The sequence below is a fragment of the Vombatus ursinus genome, unplaced genomic scaffold, assembly GCF_900497805.2.
Source record: "Vombatus ursinus unplaced genomic scaffold, bare-nosed wombat genome assembly UNPS02007612.1, whole genome shotgun sequence".
NCBI classification, from domain to species: domain Eukaryota; kingdom Metazoa; phylum Chordata; class Mammalia; order Diprotodontia; family Vombatidae; genus Vombatus; species Vombatus ursinus.
Window position 1 is genome coordinate 4,205,051 of NW_020947390.1, and position 15,314 is coordinate 4,220,364.

Sequence of the window (15,314 nt, forward strand, 5' to 3'; positions counted from 1 at the left end):
CTCAAATGGGGGGGGGTCACAAAGAGTCACATGACTGAACGACAACAACAAGCTGTTAGTTAATTAGGTTATTAACTTGTTAGTGCACTTGATATCTTAGGCCAGGGAGACATCTGAAATTGCTTTACCTCTGCCCATAATTCTTATTTTACAGATGTTTGAGAGGTCATCAAGATTAGAGAAAAATATCTAGTTTGCCATCTTCTTGATCATATGGCCCCCATGTTTATTTTTAACTTATTTTCTGGGCTTAAATTGTAGAACTTCCTTTAGCTTCCCTCTTTGCCAAAAGGAGTATTGATTAAGATTATCTGTGCACTCTCTGTCTTTAGAAACTTCAAAGCACAGTAGCTAGGCATGGCTCATGCCCAAATACCAGCAAGTAGAATATAAAGCCCATGGCATTATTCCTGGTAGAGTTATACTCAGGCACTAGAGAGGCCACATGTTGGCTCTGTTGAGATTTTTTTTTTCTGGTCTCAGTGTCGTTACATGTTCAGTATGCAGCTAAAATGTTCAGTTTGTGGGTGTCCTTGAGGAACATAAGGTGTTATTATAGACTCATTGATGTAAGCCCGAGTTCACATTTCCTTGAGCAGTATATTTTCAAAGACTATGCCTTAATCTGAATGGATCACTTTATTTGTTGCTGTTCTGTCATTTTTTTAGTTGTGTCCAACCCTTTGTTGACCCCTTTTTGAGGTTTTCTTGGCAAAGATGCTGGAGTGGTTTGACATTTCCTTCTCCAGCTCATTTTAGAGAAGAGGAAACTGAGGCAAACAGAAGTTAAGTGACTTACCCAGAGTCACACAGCTGATAAGTGTCTAAGGCCAGATTTGAACTCAGGTTTTCCTGATTCCAGGCCCAATGCTCCATCTGCTACTGTACCGCCTAGCCATCTGGAATGGATCATGGCAGGCAGTTTATATACTAAGAAATACTTCCTTCACAATACTTTAGTAACTGTAGAAACTTTTTGGTTCCTGGTTAAGTATGTCCATGTATACCTTGTGAAGTAGTAAGTCACTACTGGTCTCCATATGTATACACCATTAATATACATAGATAAGACATAGAAGTCAGAATGTAGTATATGTCATATGATATAATGTTATATATGCAGGTATATATTACATATGTGTACGTATGTATTTGTGTGTACATATGTGCATATATGTGTGTATGTATGTATGTATATATAATGACATATTCTTGCTACTTCCTTCCAGAGATAAAAATTCAATGCACACAAGTTCCAAAAGTTTGCTGGTACTTATATTCATCAAGTAAGTAAGAAGAATTTGTAGTACATTTCTTTGAATACAATGAACATATGCTTCACACTTCTTTGGCCAATAAAATCTATTTCTTACCAGCCCCAGGATCCTTTGCTGATTCTTATGTCCAAAGTTATCACGTAGAGCTTTTGTGGCCCCAGAATAACATGTTCTGGGTAGCAAAAACCTCCTCCTGTTGTAGGGGATGTATGGGATCAAGTATGGGATCAGTGACAGTCTGATACACAATGTAGTGCACAGCCTTATCTTCTGCCATTGTATTAACAATAGAGTGTTTTCAAACTGGAGCACTGGCAACTTGCTCTTTTGGCTTCTCTTCAATGGCCATCCATTTTCTTCTCCAGTCATTAGCAAGACAACTTGGACAGAGAAAATTGGTTCAATGAAATGAAATTCGTGAATGCTGCTGGCATGGGAATCAGGTGAAAATCCTAAACTTTCAACTGTACTTCCATCTGTTTATGATCTAGCCCTTTGGGTTTCACATATAGATTTCACTCCTTCTGCAAGTATAACCATAGCATCATCTTCATGAGACCTTCTGGACCAAATATCTATATTTGTATACTCTTTTCCCCGACTAGTAATTTATGCTAAATTTATAGCTCACTTATGCTGTCATCCATCTCTGGCAAATTGGAACCACCTTGGCACTGGTCTAATGCAGCCCAGGAAGGGCAAATCTGGGAATATTGCCGCTATTACATGGGGGAAAAAAAACCCTGTATTGTTTTGTAGTGATGATTGTTTCATTTTTAAAGCTTTTGCAAATCATTCCTCCAATAATACATTCTGGGATTTTATCAGGAATCAGATAAAGCTCACTGGGTTACAGTTGGAAGAATTCACCTTCTTTACCTTTCCATCAGGACAATTACCATTCTCCAGCCCATTAGTGCTCTTCCTATTGTCCATGACTTTCAGAGATAACTAGCAGTAGTCTTGCAATAGCACTGGTAGTTTCTTTCAGTATCCTGGGATGTATTTTGTTAGAGAGTAGTAATTTGAACTCCTTCTGTTCATTGAGGTAATTTTATACTATTTTTCCACATTTCTTGGGTTTCAATTTCCTACTAACCATTTTTTCTTCTATATTTCCTTGTGACTTTCTATTGACATTGAGATCAAATATGAAATCCCCTGTTTGGCATTGAAAGCCTTCTCTACTTGACCCCTTCTTATATTTCCAGTCTTCTTAAACTTTTCTCTCCTTTGTGGACTCTATGATCCAATGATAGTGATCTTGCTGTTCCTAGCACATGGCATTCTATGACCTAACTTTTCCTTAGATCTTACCTATGCCTGGAATATTCCACCCCCTCATCTCTGCCTCCAGAGTCTCCCGGATTCTTTCAGGACTCAGATTAAACCTCCCTTTCTACAGAAAGCTTTTCTTGGTCCGTAGACTTCAGGTTAAAAACCTCTGTTCTAGAGCTTAAATTCCATGTATGTAGCCTATGAGAATACAGGGGCACAATCATGATTCCAAAAGACTGAGGGGATAAAAAAGTGGGAAATGAGCATTTTTTAATCACTTTCTCTGTTGTAGCCATTATTCTAAATGCTTGGGAACATAAATATAAGCAAAAAGAAATACAGTTTCTCATCTCAAGACAATACACAAAAGGGAACTGATGGGGGGAAGGCGGTGGGGAACATGATTTCTAATTTTGGAAGCCAAGGAAAGGGCTGGGAGGGGAATGAAGGCTGGCCTGGGCCCTTCCACAAAATGGAGGCTGCAGGAGGAACCCAACAACTGGAGAAGAGTGCAGGCCTTGCAGAGGGATATTCCAGTTGAGAAGGCCACAGTTGTGGTAGGATGTTCCAGGCCAAGGAGGCTCCAGGTACCGAGAAAAGCTCCAGGATAAGACAGCAGTGAAGACATGGTTTTGAAGTCTGGAAGCTAGAGGGGGAACTTCTGAAGTCTGGAAGCCCAGGCTTCAAAGAGAAATGGGCTTTCTTTCTTTCATCGGAGAGGTGATGAACTACAGGCATAGGGTGAGGTTCATATACTTCATATCTATTTCCTCTACATTGGTTTGTTTTTCTTAACTATACTTTTTTGTTATAAGGGACAGGTCCATGGAGGAGTTTGTTGTGAAATGATAATATCATCATTAAATAGTGATGCTTCAAAAAAACCCATCAATAATGTAATATACATATGCGTGCATGTATTATATTGTATACATACATAACACATATATAATACATATATGCACATATGTATGTGTGCATGAATATAATCCAGAATTGCCTCAATACCATAAGGCATTAAAATAGGACTTTAGTATAGGCATTTAAAAGTACAAATTCTATTTTCAATAAAACACTGATATTATTTGTGTGGCCAGTGTAAGAATAAGCTCCATTTCAAAAGTTTATTTCTATTACCAACACTACTAAACACCTTCGCCAAAGCTTGATTGTAAAATGTAGGGAGCTCAGGGTGCTCAAAGGCTATGCCAGAGGATTGTAAACTTTGGAGATCCCACCAAATGAAAAGTTTTGAATTTGGAACATGGGATAAACAGTCTATGTGCCATCTAAGTGCCAGCCCTGCTAAATTCAAAATGGTACATCACTATGTTGGCTGCAGGGTGACAAATTTTTTCCTCTGTGACAACTCTGCAACTATTGACCAAGTTGTAGAGGTTTATGATATGTGTTGGAGGTAGGAGTGTCCATACAAACAATCATAGATCCTTAATCTATGGACATAAATTATTTGGAAGCTGGAACTCAGTTTCTCATTGAAACAATGTCACACATAATGATTATGTTCCCAGAACAGCCCACAAAATCTTATTTAGTCTAAATTATAGCTAATCTATATTACTAATTTAAAGCCAAACTCTGAACCCCCATGAATAGAAGCACAGCAGGGCTGTGGTAGCAGGGGAGCAGCAGTTCAGCAATTGTGTGTAATTTGTAGGGTAAGTGTTCATAAATTAGGGAATTTATGCATATTCTTATCTGTAAAATGGGAATAAAAATACCCATATACCTACGTCACAGAGTTGTTGCCAGGTTCAAATGGGCATAATGTGTTAGTGTAAGTGGGTCCTGACTAATAGGGGCCCAGGCTTTTAAGCAGGTGCAGCATGCTCTGCCTGATGCCAACCAACATAGATGTTTGGGTGCCTGATTTCAGAAGTACATTATGGTAAGTAATGAAGACCCAAGGTCTTGCTTCCAGGTATGCATCGGTATTTAGTGACTGCTTCCTGTATGTGTAATATGTGGTGAAGAGCAGCTTTTCGATGGCTATTGGCCAGAATGGAGAGGGGTCTACAAAGGCTCCGGTGGAAAAACTTGAGCTATGTCTTTCCCTGGCAGCTTTTGAGTGACTTAGAACAGCCATAATCCCTTGGGTAGGTGGGAAGAGCAGTTGGCTATCATGTCACTTCACCCAAGCTGCCACGTGGCTAGGAATGCATGGCCCTGCTGTTTCTTCTCTACCTGTTACGTTTATTATTTTTTTCCTAATTGTAAATTAAGGAGTATTGGAGATGAAATGACCTTGTGAGCTTTGAAAGTTTGGGAAAGCCAAATGTGTTTGCTAGTAGCCAAGCTCAGTGAGAAATCAGCATGGAGGTGATAACTACTGAGTTCTGTAGTAGATCAACCTGATAGCTGATATATCTTCCCCTGCAAGGTAGGGAATAACTTTTATATCAGCTGTACCAAATCTGAAAGTGAACTTGATGGTGAGAGGAATATTTGTAGCAGGAATTTTATGTCTAAATCCATTCTCCCTAGGGACTAGGGTGGTAGAGAAGAGAATGTGCCTCTGGTTTAACGGGGATGTGTTTTCGTTTCTGTTTTTGCCATGTCTTCTCAGTCAATATCCCTTTGTAAGAGCTAATTGATGTAGTGCAAATAAAACCAATGTAGCCAAGATCAGAAAGAAAGCAGAAAATTGGGGGAAAATTTTATAGACAGTTTTTCAGATAGAGGTTTCATATCTCAAGCATAGAGAACTTTGTCAAATTTATAAGACTATTTCATTCCCTAATTGGTAAATAGTCAAAGGATATGAGCAAACAGTTTTTCAATGAAGAAATCAAAACTATCTATAGCCATATAAAAATGTTCTGAATCATTCTTGATTAGAAAAATGCAAATTAAAACAACTCTGAAGTATCACCCCTTTCAGGTTGGCTAGCTAGAATGATAGAGAGGGAAAGCAACAGATATTGTAGGGGATGTGGAAAAATTGGGACACTGTCGGTGGAACTATGAACCGATCCAATCATTTTGGAGAGCAATCTGGAATTGTGCCCAGAAAGTTATAAAACTGTGTATACCTTTTGATCCAGCAATACCACTATTAAGTCTATTTCCCAAGGTGATCAGGGAAGAAGGAAAAGAACCTGTATGTTCTAAAATATTTATAGCAACTCTCTTTGTGGTTGCAAATAACTGGCAATTTAGGGTATGCCCATCAGATGGGGAATGGCTAAACAAGTTGTGGTGTATGATTATGATGAAATACTACTACTGTGCTATAAGAAGTGATGAACTGATTGATTTTACAAAAACATGGAAAGACTTGCATGAAATAATGAAGAGTAAAATAAACGGAACCGAAAGAACGCTGTATATGGTAACAGCAATATTGTTCGAAGAACAACTGTAAACAACTAAGCTATTTTGAGTATTATAAATTATACTGTGAGCATTATATAATTTGAGTATTATAAATTATATCTATAATATATAAATTATAAATATTATAAATTATATTTTGAGTATTATAAATCCTCAAATCAACTGCAAAGGACCTATGAAGGAAGATGCTATCTACCTCCAGGGAAAGAACTGATAAATAGAAGTATGTATAGTATGATTTTACATATATAGGTATATACACACACACATCTACACACATATATGTATATATAATGTGTATAATGTGTGTATATATACAATACACATACACACATATATGTACACATACATACATACATGTCTGTGCCAAATGGTGGCATTTTCTAGTGTGCGGTGGGAACAGAGGGAGGAAAAAAAAAGCACACTGTAGAGAACAAAAGAAAACTCAGAAGGAAGCACAGAAAAGCAGAGTAGTTTTAAAAACAATGTGCAGTATTTATTACATAGTTTTTTTTAAAAAAGTAAACAGTGTGAAAAAGATTTGTGGTTCATATTGAATTCTTTTTTTGTGTTGTGCTGTGTAATGAAATTTTTTTTTGTCTTTTTGTATTTAAGTTCAAAATGAATAAAAAAACTTTAAAAAAGCTAATTGATGTTAATTGCTTATTGAAGAGCTATCAACTGGTTAAATGATACTAGAGTGATATTTACTGGCATTGACAAATGGAACATTAATCGCTGGTGATTGATATTGGGGGAGTATACCAGAATCAAGAATGTGACCATCTAGTCCATGAATAAATCTGGCCCTGCTTCTTCCCTTCTTTTTCATGTCTGGTTTTTTTTTATGCAAATTAAATAACTTAAAAACTTTTATGTAGTACTTAGAATTCTGTTACTTTTAGCGCTCACAATGGATGCCCACTTTGATATCCCCACTTATTATAGTCTAGGGGCTTCCAATCATACTTCATAGGACCTGGCACTGGAAGCACAAAAGGGCATTAGGGATTATCTAATCGATCTCTGGCATGCTTCTGTGACAAACTAACAAAGAACTCCCCAAACTGGTCAGTCTACATAAATTTTTTTGTCAGGTTTCCAGGGACAATGGCTATAAAATGAAAGGAATTGACTTTGTTTTCTACTTGTTTGGCAAAAGCTGTTATATGCCCATGGTGAGTTGGTGATTACTTACGAGGAGGATCTAGATTTTTCTGGGAACAGAAGAAAAATTTGGAATTCCTGCCCAGGCAGAGTTCAATATCACCATTTGGCAGATGCATATGTGGCAGAGAATTGGGTGCCCCTGTGCTTTCAGGAAAGTGAGGTGGGGGAGTAGTGTGGTAGAAACAACATTGAGGCTAGGATTTGGGACACCTAAGGTCTATTTCTAGTTCTGTAACCAGACTGCTGTGTGATTTAGAGCAAGTCACTTATCTGGCCAGGGCCTCAGCTGTAGGATTCTGTTCTAAGACAAACCTGCCCTTGTTCTGGGCTCAAGCCAACTCAGTTGTAGTCGTGTTGCTTCTATTTTGAATATGACAAGGATCTGAGAATCTGAAGCTCTGATGTTGGTACCAATCACAGGATAATGTGAACGTGAATAAAAATCATGAGTCCAGTCATCCCTGATGAGGTGGGCAGGCTGTGGCTCAAGTTCTTAGTGAACTGTGTTCCTAGTAGGCCCTTAATGAATGTTTGCTGAATAAAATCAATGAATTAATGAAATAAAACCTTGTGCTTTCATGTCTTATTCCTTGATTTCTGTATAAAGTCATTCATTTAAAAGCATTTCAATTGTTATAAGATTTCATGATAAAATAACATTTTGATAGAGCAAGAATGTAGTAGAGTCTGTTGAATGTGTATTTTTCTATTAAGTTGGTAATCGTTCTGAAATTATCCTCTCTTTCCTGTTGAGAGAATAGAAGAGAATATTATGACATTGTATAAAACACAAAGAAAAAAAATCAGAAAGACAAAAACTAGGGGTTTTTCAGACCAGGGAGACTTGTGGTTCATCTGGCTCAGTGTTGTGAATCTGGCAACAGCATAAACATATGCTTTTTGAAAGGCCTATCTATCTCATCACCAATCTCAACATGGTCAGTCATCCTATGCCTACACACTTATGTCCCACCACAAAATTGGCAATTTGTCCATTTCTAACAATTTAGAACAGAATCTTTGGGAGTAGATAGTGGAGAGAAAGGTCCTGGCTCGAAACTCTTAAATTTCAACTTAATTGAATTTGTGATTTCACTGATTTAGATGTTCTTTCTGATTGCAAACCATCCATGCTTGTCCATCCTACCCGACTCTTGTCCATAGCCTATACATTCACCCAACATTTTGGAGGAACCAGCCCTGCTGAATTTTCTATAGTAGCTGGACAGAGGAGAACAATTAGGGTATAGGTAGGCACAGTCATTTTCACCTCCTGTTTCAGGTCTCTCTCTACTCCAGACTGTCCTCTATTCAGCTCTCAAATTGATCTTTCTAAAAAGCTGTTTGAACATTTGTTGTTTAGTTGTGTCTGACTCTTTATGACCCCATTTGGGGTTTTCTTGGCAAAGATACTGGAGTGATTTGCCATTTCCTTCTCTAGCTCATTTTATAGATGAGGAAACTGAGGTAAACAGGGTTAAGTGACTTGCCCAGGGTCACACAGCTAGTAAGTGTCTGAGGCCGGATTTGAACTCAAGAAAATGAGTCTTCTTGATTTCCCCATGCCTGTAGCTCTATCCACTGTACCATCTGGCTGCTCCTTGTTTGGACATGCCACACCCCTGTTTAGTAAAATCCAGTGGCTCCCTATTGCCTCCAGGAACAAATATAAAACTTTCTGTTTGGCTATTAAAGCCCTGTATAACCTGCTCCCTTCCTTCCTTCCCTTTTCAGTCTTCTGTGTCTTACTCCCTTCTACATACTCTGCAGTCCAAGAACATTGGCTTCCTCATTGTTCTCCACCATGACACTCCATCTCCTAACTGTGAACATTTTCACTGGCTGTTCCCCATGCCGAGACTCTCTTCTTCCTCATCTCTGCCTCTTTACATCCTAGGCTTCTGTCAAGTCTCGGCTGGAGTCTCACTTTCTGCTAGAAGCCTTTCCCTGTCCTCTTTATTCTTAATGCCTTCCCTGTGAGACTATCCCTATGTGTTCTGTCTCTATCCTGTTTGTACATAGTTGTGTGCGGGTTGTCTCCTTATCCTTGGGGGAGCTCATTGAGCTCACGAACTGTTTTTTGGGCTTTCTTTGTATCCCTGCTCTTGGCACAATACCCGGGGCAGAGTAGGCGCTTAGAAACTGTTGCTTTCTTGCTGTCTCGCAGGCTAGTAGAGGAATATATGTCTGTCGTAAGCACAATACAAGGTGAGGCGATGTGGGATAATGGAAAGCGACCTGGATGAAGACTCAGAAGATCTGGGTTCAAGTCACAGCTCTAATAGTTGCTAGTTGTGTAACATTGGGTAAATTACTTAATCTAAGTCATAATTTCCTCACTTGCAAAGTGAGGTTGGCTGCCTTCATTGCCAAGCAAAATTTTAGCATGTATGTGCTTTTGCTGCTGCTCCTATTATTGTTGCTGTTGTTATTGTTAGCATCTAGAAAAGGAAGGGCTGATCATTAAGAGCCAGAATGGTTTTATCTAGGAAAGGTCATGCCAGAGTAACCCCAGTCCCTTTTTTTTTTTTTTTTGGTGAGGCAATCAGGGTTAAGTGACTTGCTCAGGGTCACACAGCTAGTAAGTGTCAAGTGTCAAGTGTCTGAGACCGTATTTGAAACCAGGTCCTCCTGACTCCAAAGCCGGAGTTCTATCTACTGCACCATCTAGCTGCCCCTAAAAGGGGGAAAGAATAATCAGATTTTTTTTTTGGCTGGGCAATGGGGTTAAGTGACTTGCCCAGGGTCATACAGCTAGTAAGTGTCATGTGTCTGAGGCTGAATTTGAACTCAGGTCCTCCTGACTCCAGGGCAGTGCTCTATCCACTGTGCCACTTAGCTGCCCCCCCACCCCAGTCCCTTTTTTGACAGAATAATCTGACTGGTACATCTAAAGAGGCAGCTAGGTGACTCAGTGGATAGAGTGAAGCCAAGAAGACCTGAATTCAAATCCTGATTCATATGTGTGCTAGCTATATGGGCCTGGGAAAGTCTCTTAACCTTTGTTGCTTCAGTTTTCTCATTTGTAAAATACGAATAATAACAATACCTACTTCCCAGAGTTATGGAGAAGACCAAATGAAATCACATTAGTAAAGTGCTTTATAAACCTTATAGCATTATGCAAATGCTTGTTATTCTTATTCTTATTATATCAGAGGAATGTTGCAAACACAGTATAATAATATTTCAGCATAACATTTGAAGAGACATAGGGTCGGAGATAGTGTAGTCTGGTAAATTTTTAGATGTTTGAATCACTGAACCCATTGATGGATGGATGAAGAGATGAATGTCAACTTGAAGAGAGTTCTCTAGTGGAAATATTCATGCATCTTTTCTTATTTTGTTCCAACTGTCTATCAGTGACTTGGAGGTGAGGCCTAGGTGGCATGTTATTCAATTTGCTGATGTCACAGAGCAGGGAGGGATAACTAACACTTTGGACAATAGCACAAGGACTAGAAGGATCTTGATAGGCAATGAGGTTGAATCTCCTAGGATGAACTTTAATGTCGATACAAGTAGAGTTCTTCATTTGGGTTAAAATAAATCTGCCTTCTGGATCCACTATTGAGGAGGTTAACCAAATGTACTAGAAGAAAGGGAGCATTCTACAAAGCTTGTCATAAACTTGATGGATTCAGATTTGGAGGCAAGGCTGGGTGTGCTGGCATTAACCAACTCCACTTCAGTCACTGTATAAATTCTGGGTACTCTAAATAGGGGAATATGCAAATAGAGAGAAAAGAGGACATGGTTCTTAATCAGTGGAAATGCAAATCTTGTTATGCGGAATTACCATCTAGTTAAATTGGCACCAAAGAAGTGGTGCCAATAAGGTAAATAAGGTAGATGAGGCAAGGCTAAGCAATAGTTTGTGTGAAAAAGATCTGGGGGATTTAGTGGGCTAAATAGGGGCAGCTAAGTCAAGTAGTGAATAGAGTGCTGGGCCTGGAGTCAGGAAGTCTCATCTTTCTGAGTTCAAATCTGGCCTCAGACAATAGCTGTGTGATCATGGGCAATTCACTTAACCTTGCTTGCCTTAGTTTCCTCATGTGTAAAATCATCTGGAGAAAGAAATGACAAATGACTCCAGTATCTCTGCCAAGAAAACACTAAATGGAGACATTAAGAGCTGGACACAACTAAACAACAACTGAACAACAACAACAAAAGGTCAATATGATTCAATGGGGCAACAAAGCTGTGAAAAGAGATAATGCTATTTTAGGCTAATTGGGAGGCACTATGTCTAGAATGAGGGAGGTTAAATTCTGCTGTATTCTGCTTTGGTTAGGACATACTGAAATTGTATTTAGTTTTGGATACTACTTTTTAGGGAGAATATTGACATATTGAAGCATATCCAGAGGAGGGTGATCAACATGGTAAGTGACCTCTAGATCACGCTTGGTGGAAGGGACTAGGGATATTTAGCATGGAGGAAAGAATTGATGGTTATATTTGAAGGACTATCAAGACTTGTTTAGCTTGGCTTCAGAGGGCCAAAGACCAGGAATGATGGGTGAAAGATTATAAAGAGGCAGATTTAAGTCTGAAGGAATGAAAAGCTTCCCTACAGAGCTATCCATAATTGGAATGGGCTGCCAAGGGAGGCCTAGGAAGGTGGAGGCTGGAAGAGCACTTGTTGGGGATTCCTTCTGCAGGGATGGGTGGGACTAGGTGACTTCCAGGTAACTTGGAACTGTCAGTCAGTTGGTCAAATACCATTTACTAGGCGCCTACTATCTGGCACTGTGCTAAGTGCAGGGGATAAAAAGAAAGGCAAAAAACAGTGCCTGAGCTTAGTTTAATGGGGGAGACAACATGCAAACAGTTATGTATAAACAACTTATACACAGGATAAATTAGAAATAATCTGCAAAGGAAGGCATTCAGATTAAAGAGGACCAAGAAAGAAGGTGGGACTTTGGCTGAGACTTGAATAAAGCCAGGGAAGCTAGGAGAAGGAGATGAGGAAGAAGAGCATTCTAGGGTTGGAGAACAACTAATAAAATGCCTGGAGTCAGCAAAGGGGTGTTGTGTGTGAGGAAGAACAAGGAGGCCTTGTTCTTGGGTCACAGAGTACACAGAGGAAAATATGGTGTAGGAGGACTGGAAAGGTAGGAAGTTTCCCTGAGCTTCTGTGAAAATGACATTACTTACAGTGTTGTAAGCAAAATTCTATGTAAAGGTGAGCTATTATTGATTTCATCAGTGAGATATTTTAATCTCATTAAATGATCAAAACATTCATTTAGTAAGCATTCTGAATCAATCACTCGATGTAAAAGAAAATAGCTTTGAAAGGTTATAAAATCTATGGTCTCAATGATTAAAAGAAAAAAAAATTTCAGGTTATATTGCTTACTTTCCAAATGAATGCAAATTTCCCAGCTTTTCCTCTTCAAGCCTGTCATGAAAATTGCTCTAAAATCCTGACAAATGTGAAATTTTGGGTTGAAAATCCTGAACCTTACCATAAAGTTTCTGAATCCCTCTGATATCATCCTGTGACAGACTGAAGTCCTCTGAGTTTTTGTAGCTATAGGTAGGGTACATTACAGCTTCAGGGTTAGAAGAATGGCCTAGCCCCAAGGAATGGCCAAGTTCATGAGTAGCAGTAAATAAAAAGTTAATTCCTACAATCAAAGAAGGGACATTACATTATTACAAAATCATTATTATTACAATTACAGAGTTATGTTAAATTATTACAACTCAGGAACATCTCAAATATCATTCTCAATTATTTGCAGTATAAATACATATTTTTAAATTTTTAATAGAGTTTGAGGGTGGATTTGAAGGAGAGTGGGGTGGAGTGGGAGCTGCAGTAAGCATTGTTTGGGTTTTTTGTTTTTTCTCACTAACCCTGTTTGACTCACTTTCCTCATCTGAAAAATGAGCTGGAGAAGGAAATGGCAAACTACTTCAGTATCTTTGACAAGAAAACCCCAAATGGGGTCACGGAGAGTCTGAAACGACTGAAAAATGACTAAACAGTAACAACAAATTGATTTATTTCTCATAACAGCCTTGTTTCAGGAAGCTAGAAAAAAAAAGTTTAAGTACGTTGAGTTACCCAGAACATTCAGTTTGGTAACTGAACTGCCTGAATAAATTTCAGTCAGCTTTTAGGAAAGATATTTAATAAAAATACTTCTTTCCTTTCACCCTGTGGCAAAGTGTGAGCCAGTTAGATTTAAAGGTTAAAGGGAGACATCAGAACTGAGACTGCCTTGCCTTTGTCTGAGAGTCGATTACTAGATATGCAGGGACACCTGAACAGTGGGGCAGGTTGGGGAAAGTGAACAGCAGCTCTATATTTCTCTTGATCTGGGTTTACATAGTGAAGTTTTACTGGCTTTCACTACTGTGAAGTGCTAAGACTTCCTAGAACATGTCAAACCCCAGGTTCCTGCTACTGAGCTCCCTTCTTATTTGTTACATGTTAGAGCCCACTCCCAACTCATCTAAGAGAGAGTGAGCACCTTGAGGACAAGAGACTGTACCATTTTTTGTCTTTGTATCACCCAGTGCTTTGCCCAGTTCCTGACACATTGTAAGCACTTAAATGATTGTAGGATATATTGTATATAGGATGTATGTGTATATATATATATATATGTATGTATATATATACACACACATATATAGTAGGATTGTAGGATATATTGTAATATAGGATATATTGCAGGAATAGGTTGTATGATACCTCTCTCCCACTCCCGCATTAGTCATAGTGTAAATGAGGAAGCTTAAAGTTTAACCTGTCTATTAATATCATAACTTTCCATTTTCAAATTTAAATGGCACATGCTAGGCACCCAGTGAAACATTTTGCCTTCAGGTTTTCTACATTAGGTAGGCAGGAAAATGGAAAACCATTACCTATTTTGCTGCCATCACTCCATTGTTCATCATTATCAAAATGAGCATCTCCTCCTAGTCCTGTTCCTGGTGCAAATGCATGAGCCAGGATTCCTCCAGGTCCATCAAATGGATTGTAGTCCCCATGGGCTAAGGGAAAAAAATCCAACAGTCATTGGCCTGCCCAACAATACAGGAATTAGTATTAAACTGTAGTTTTTTTTTAACCTATGAGAATATTCCAATGATTGAATCTATGTAGTTAGAGACTCAAATGTGTGATAGTAGAGTGGACATTGAGCTTGAAGTCTGAAGACTGGAGGCAGCCTGGTAGAATTGGATGATCCCTAGATTTGAGCCTCAGTTACTTCATCTGTATAATAAGGAAACTAAATCAGATGACTTTTAGGGTCCCCTCCAGCTCTAAATCTATGATTTCCCAATTCTATGGTCTGGATATGATTCTTTGGTTCTATCACTTATTAGTTGTATGACCCTGAGTAAACCATTTCACATCTATCTTCTCATCTGTGAAGTGAGAATACAACCTACCTACCCTCCCTCCTTCCAAGAGTGGTGTTGTGTTTCATGTTTTTGATCCAGACTTGTGATCGTATTAGGCAGGGCGTTCCTTCCCCACACAGACCAGCAGCTACTCTGCAATCTATAATCTTGGAGCTGCTTTGGGCACTCTCTAGAGGTCGAGTGGTTTACCCTGCTCACATAGCCAGTATATATCAATCAATTAATGAGTCAATTAATAGACCCTCAGTGAGCACTTATGTGTCAGGCACTGTGCTAAGTTCTAGCAAAACAAAGAAAAAGCAAAGTAGGACTTGAACCCAGGTCTTCCTGACTCTGAGGCCAACTCTTAACCTACTATACCATGCTGGCTTTTCATGGGTTAAATATATCTGTTTCTATCCATATCTTTATCTATATCTGTCTCCATATCTATCCATATCCATATATATATCTATAATCTGTACCTCTATAGCTATATCCACATCACCCTGTATATATATTTTCAAACGTTTAATAATAATGATGATAGCTAACATTTATGTAGTGCTTACTATGTTTCAAGCAATATGCTAAGTTCTTTAAGATTATTAACTCACTTGATCCTCATAGCAACCCTGAAAGGTGGGTACTTTTTATGATCTCCATTTTACTGATGAGGAAACTGAGGCAAACAAAAGTTAAGGGACTTGCCCAGGGTGACACAGTAAGTGTTTGAGGCAAGATTTGAACTCAGGGTTTCCTGACTCCAGTCTAAGCACTCTGTCGACCATGCCACCTAGCTGCCATACACACACACACACACACACACACACACACACACACACACACACA

At 38.9% G+C, this 15,314-nt stretch overlaps 1 protein-coding gene across 1 annotated transcript in view; it reads right to left on the bottom strand.

Moving 5' to 3' along the window:
• Positions 1-6,499: 6,499 nt before the first annotated feature.
• The window catches only part of MMP7 (matrix metallopeptidase 7), a 16,881-nt gene continuing 8,066 nt past the window's right edge, over positions 6,500-15,314 (bottom strand). The window contains exons 4-6 of the mRNA XM_027849559.1: positions 13,980-14,108; positions 12,566-12,727; positions 6,500-7,828 (exon numbers count right to left, since the gene is read on the bottom strand). Of these exons, the coding sequence (XP_027705360.1) occupies positions 7,815-7,828; positions 12,566-12,727; positions 13,980-14,108 (305 nt within the window). The 3' untranslated portion in view covers positions 6,500-7,814. The remainder of the gene's footprint in view (positions 7,829-12,565; positions 12,728-13,979; positions 14,109-15,314) is intronic.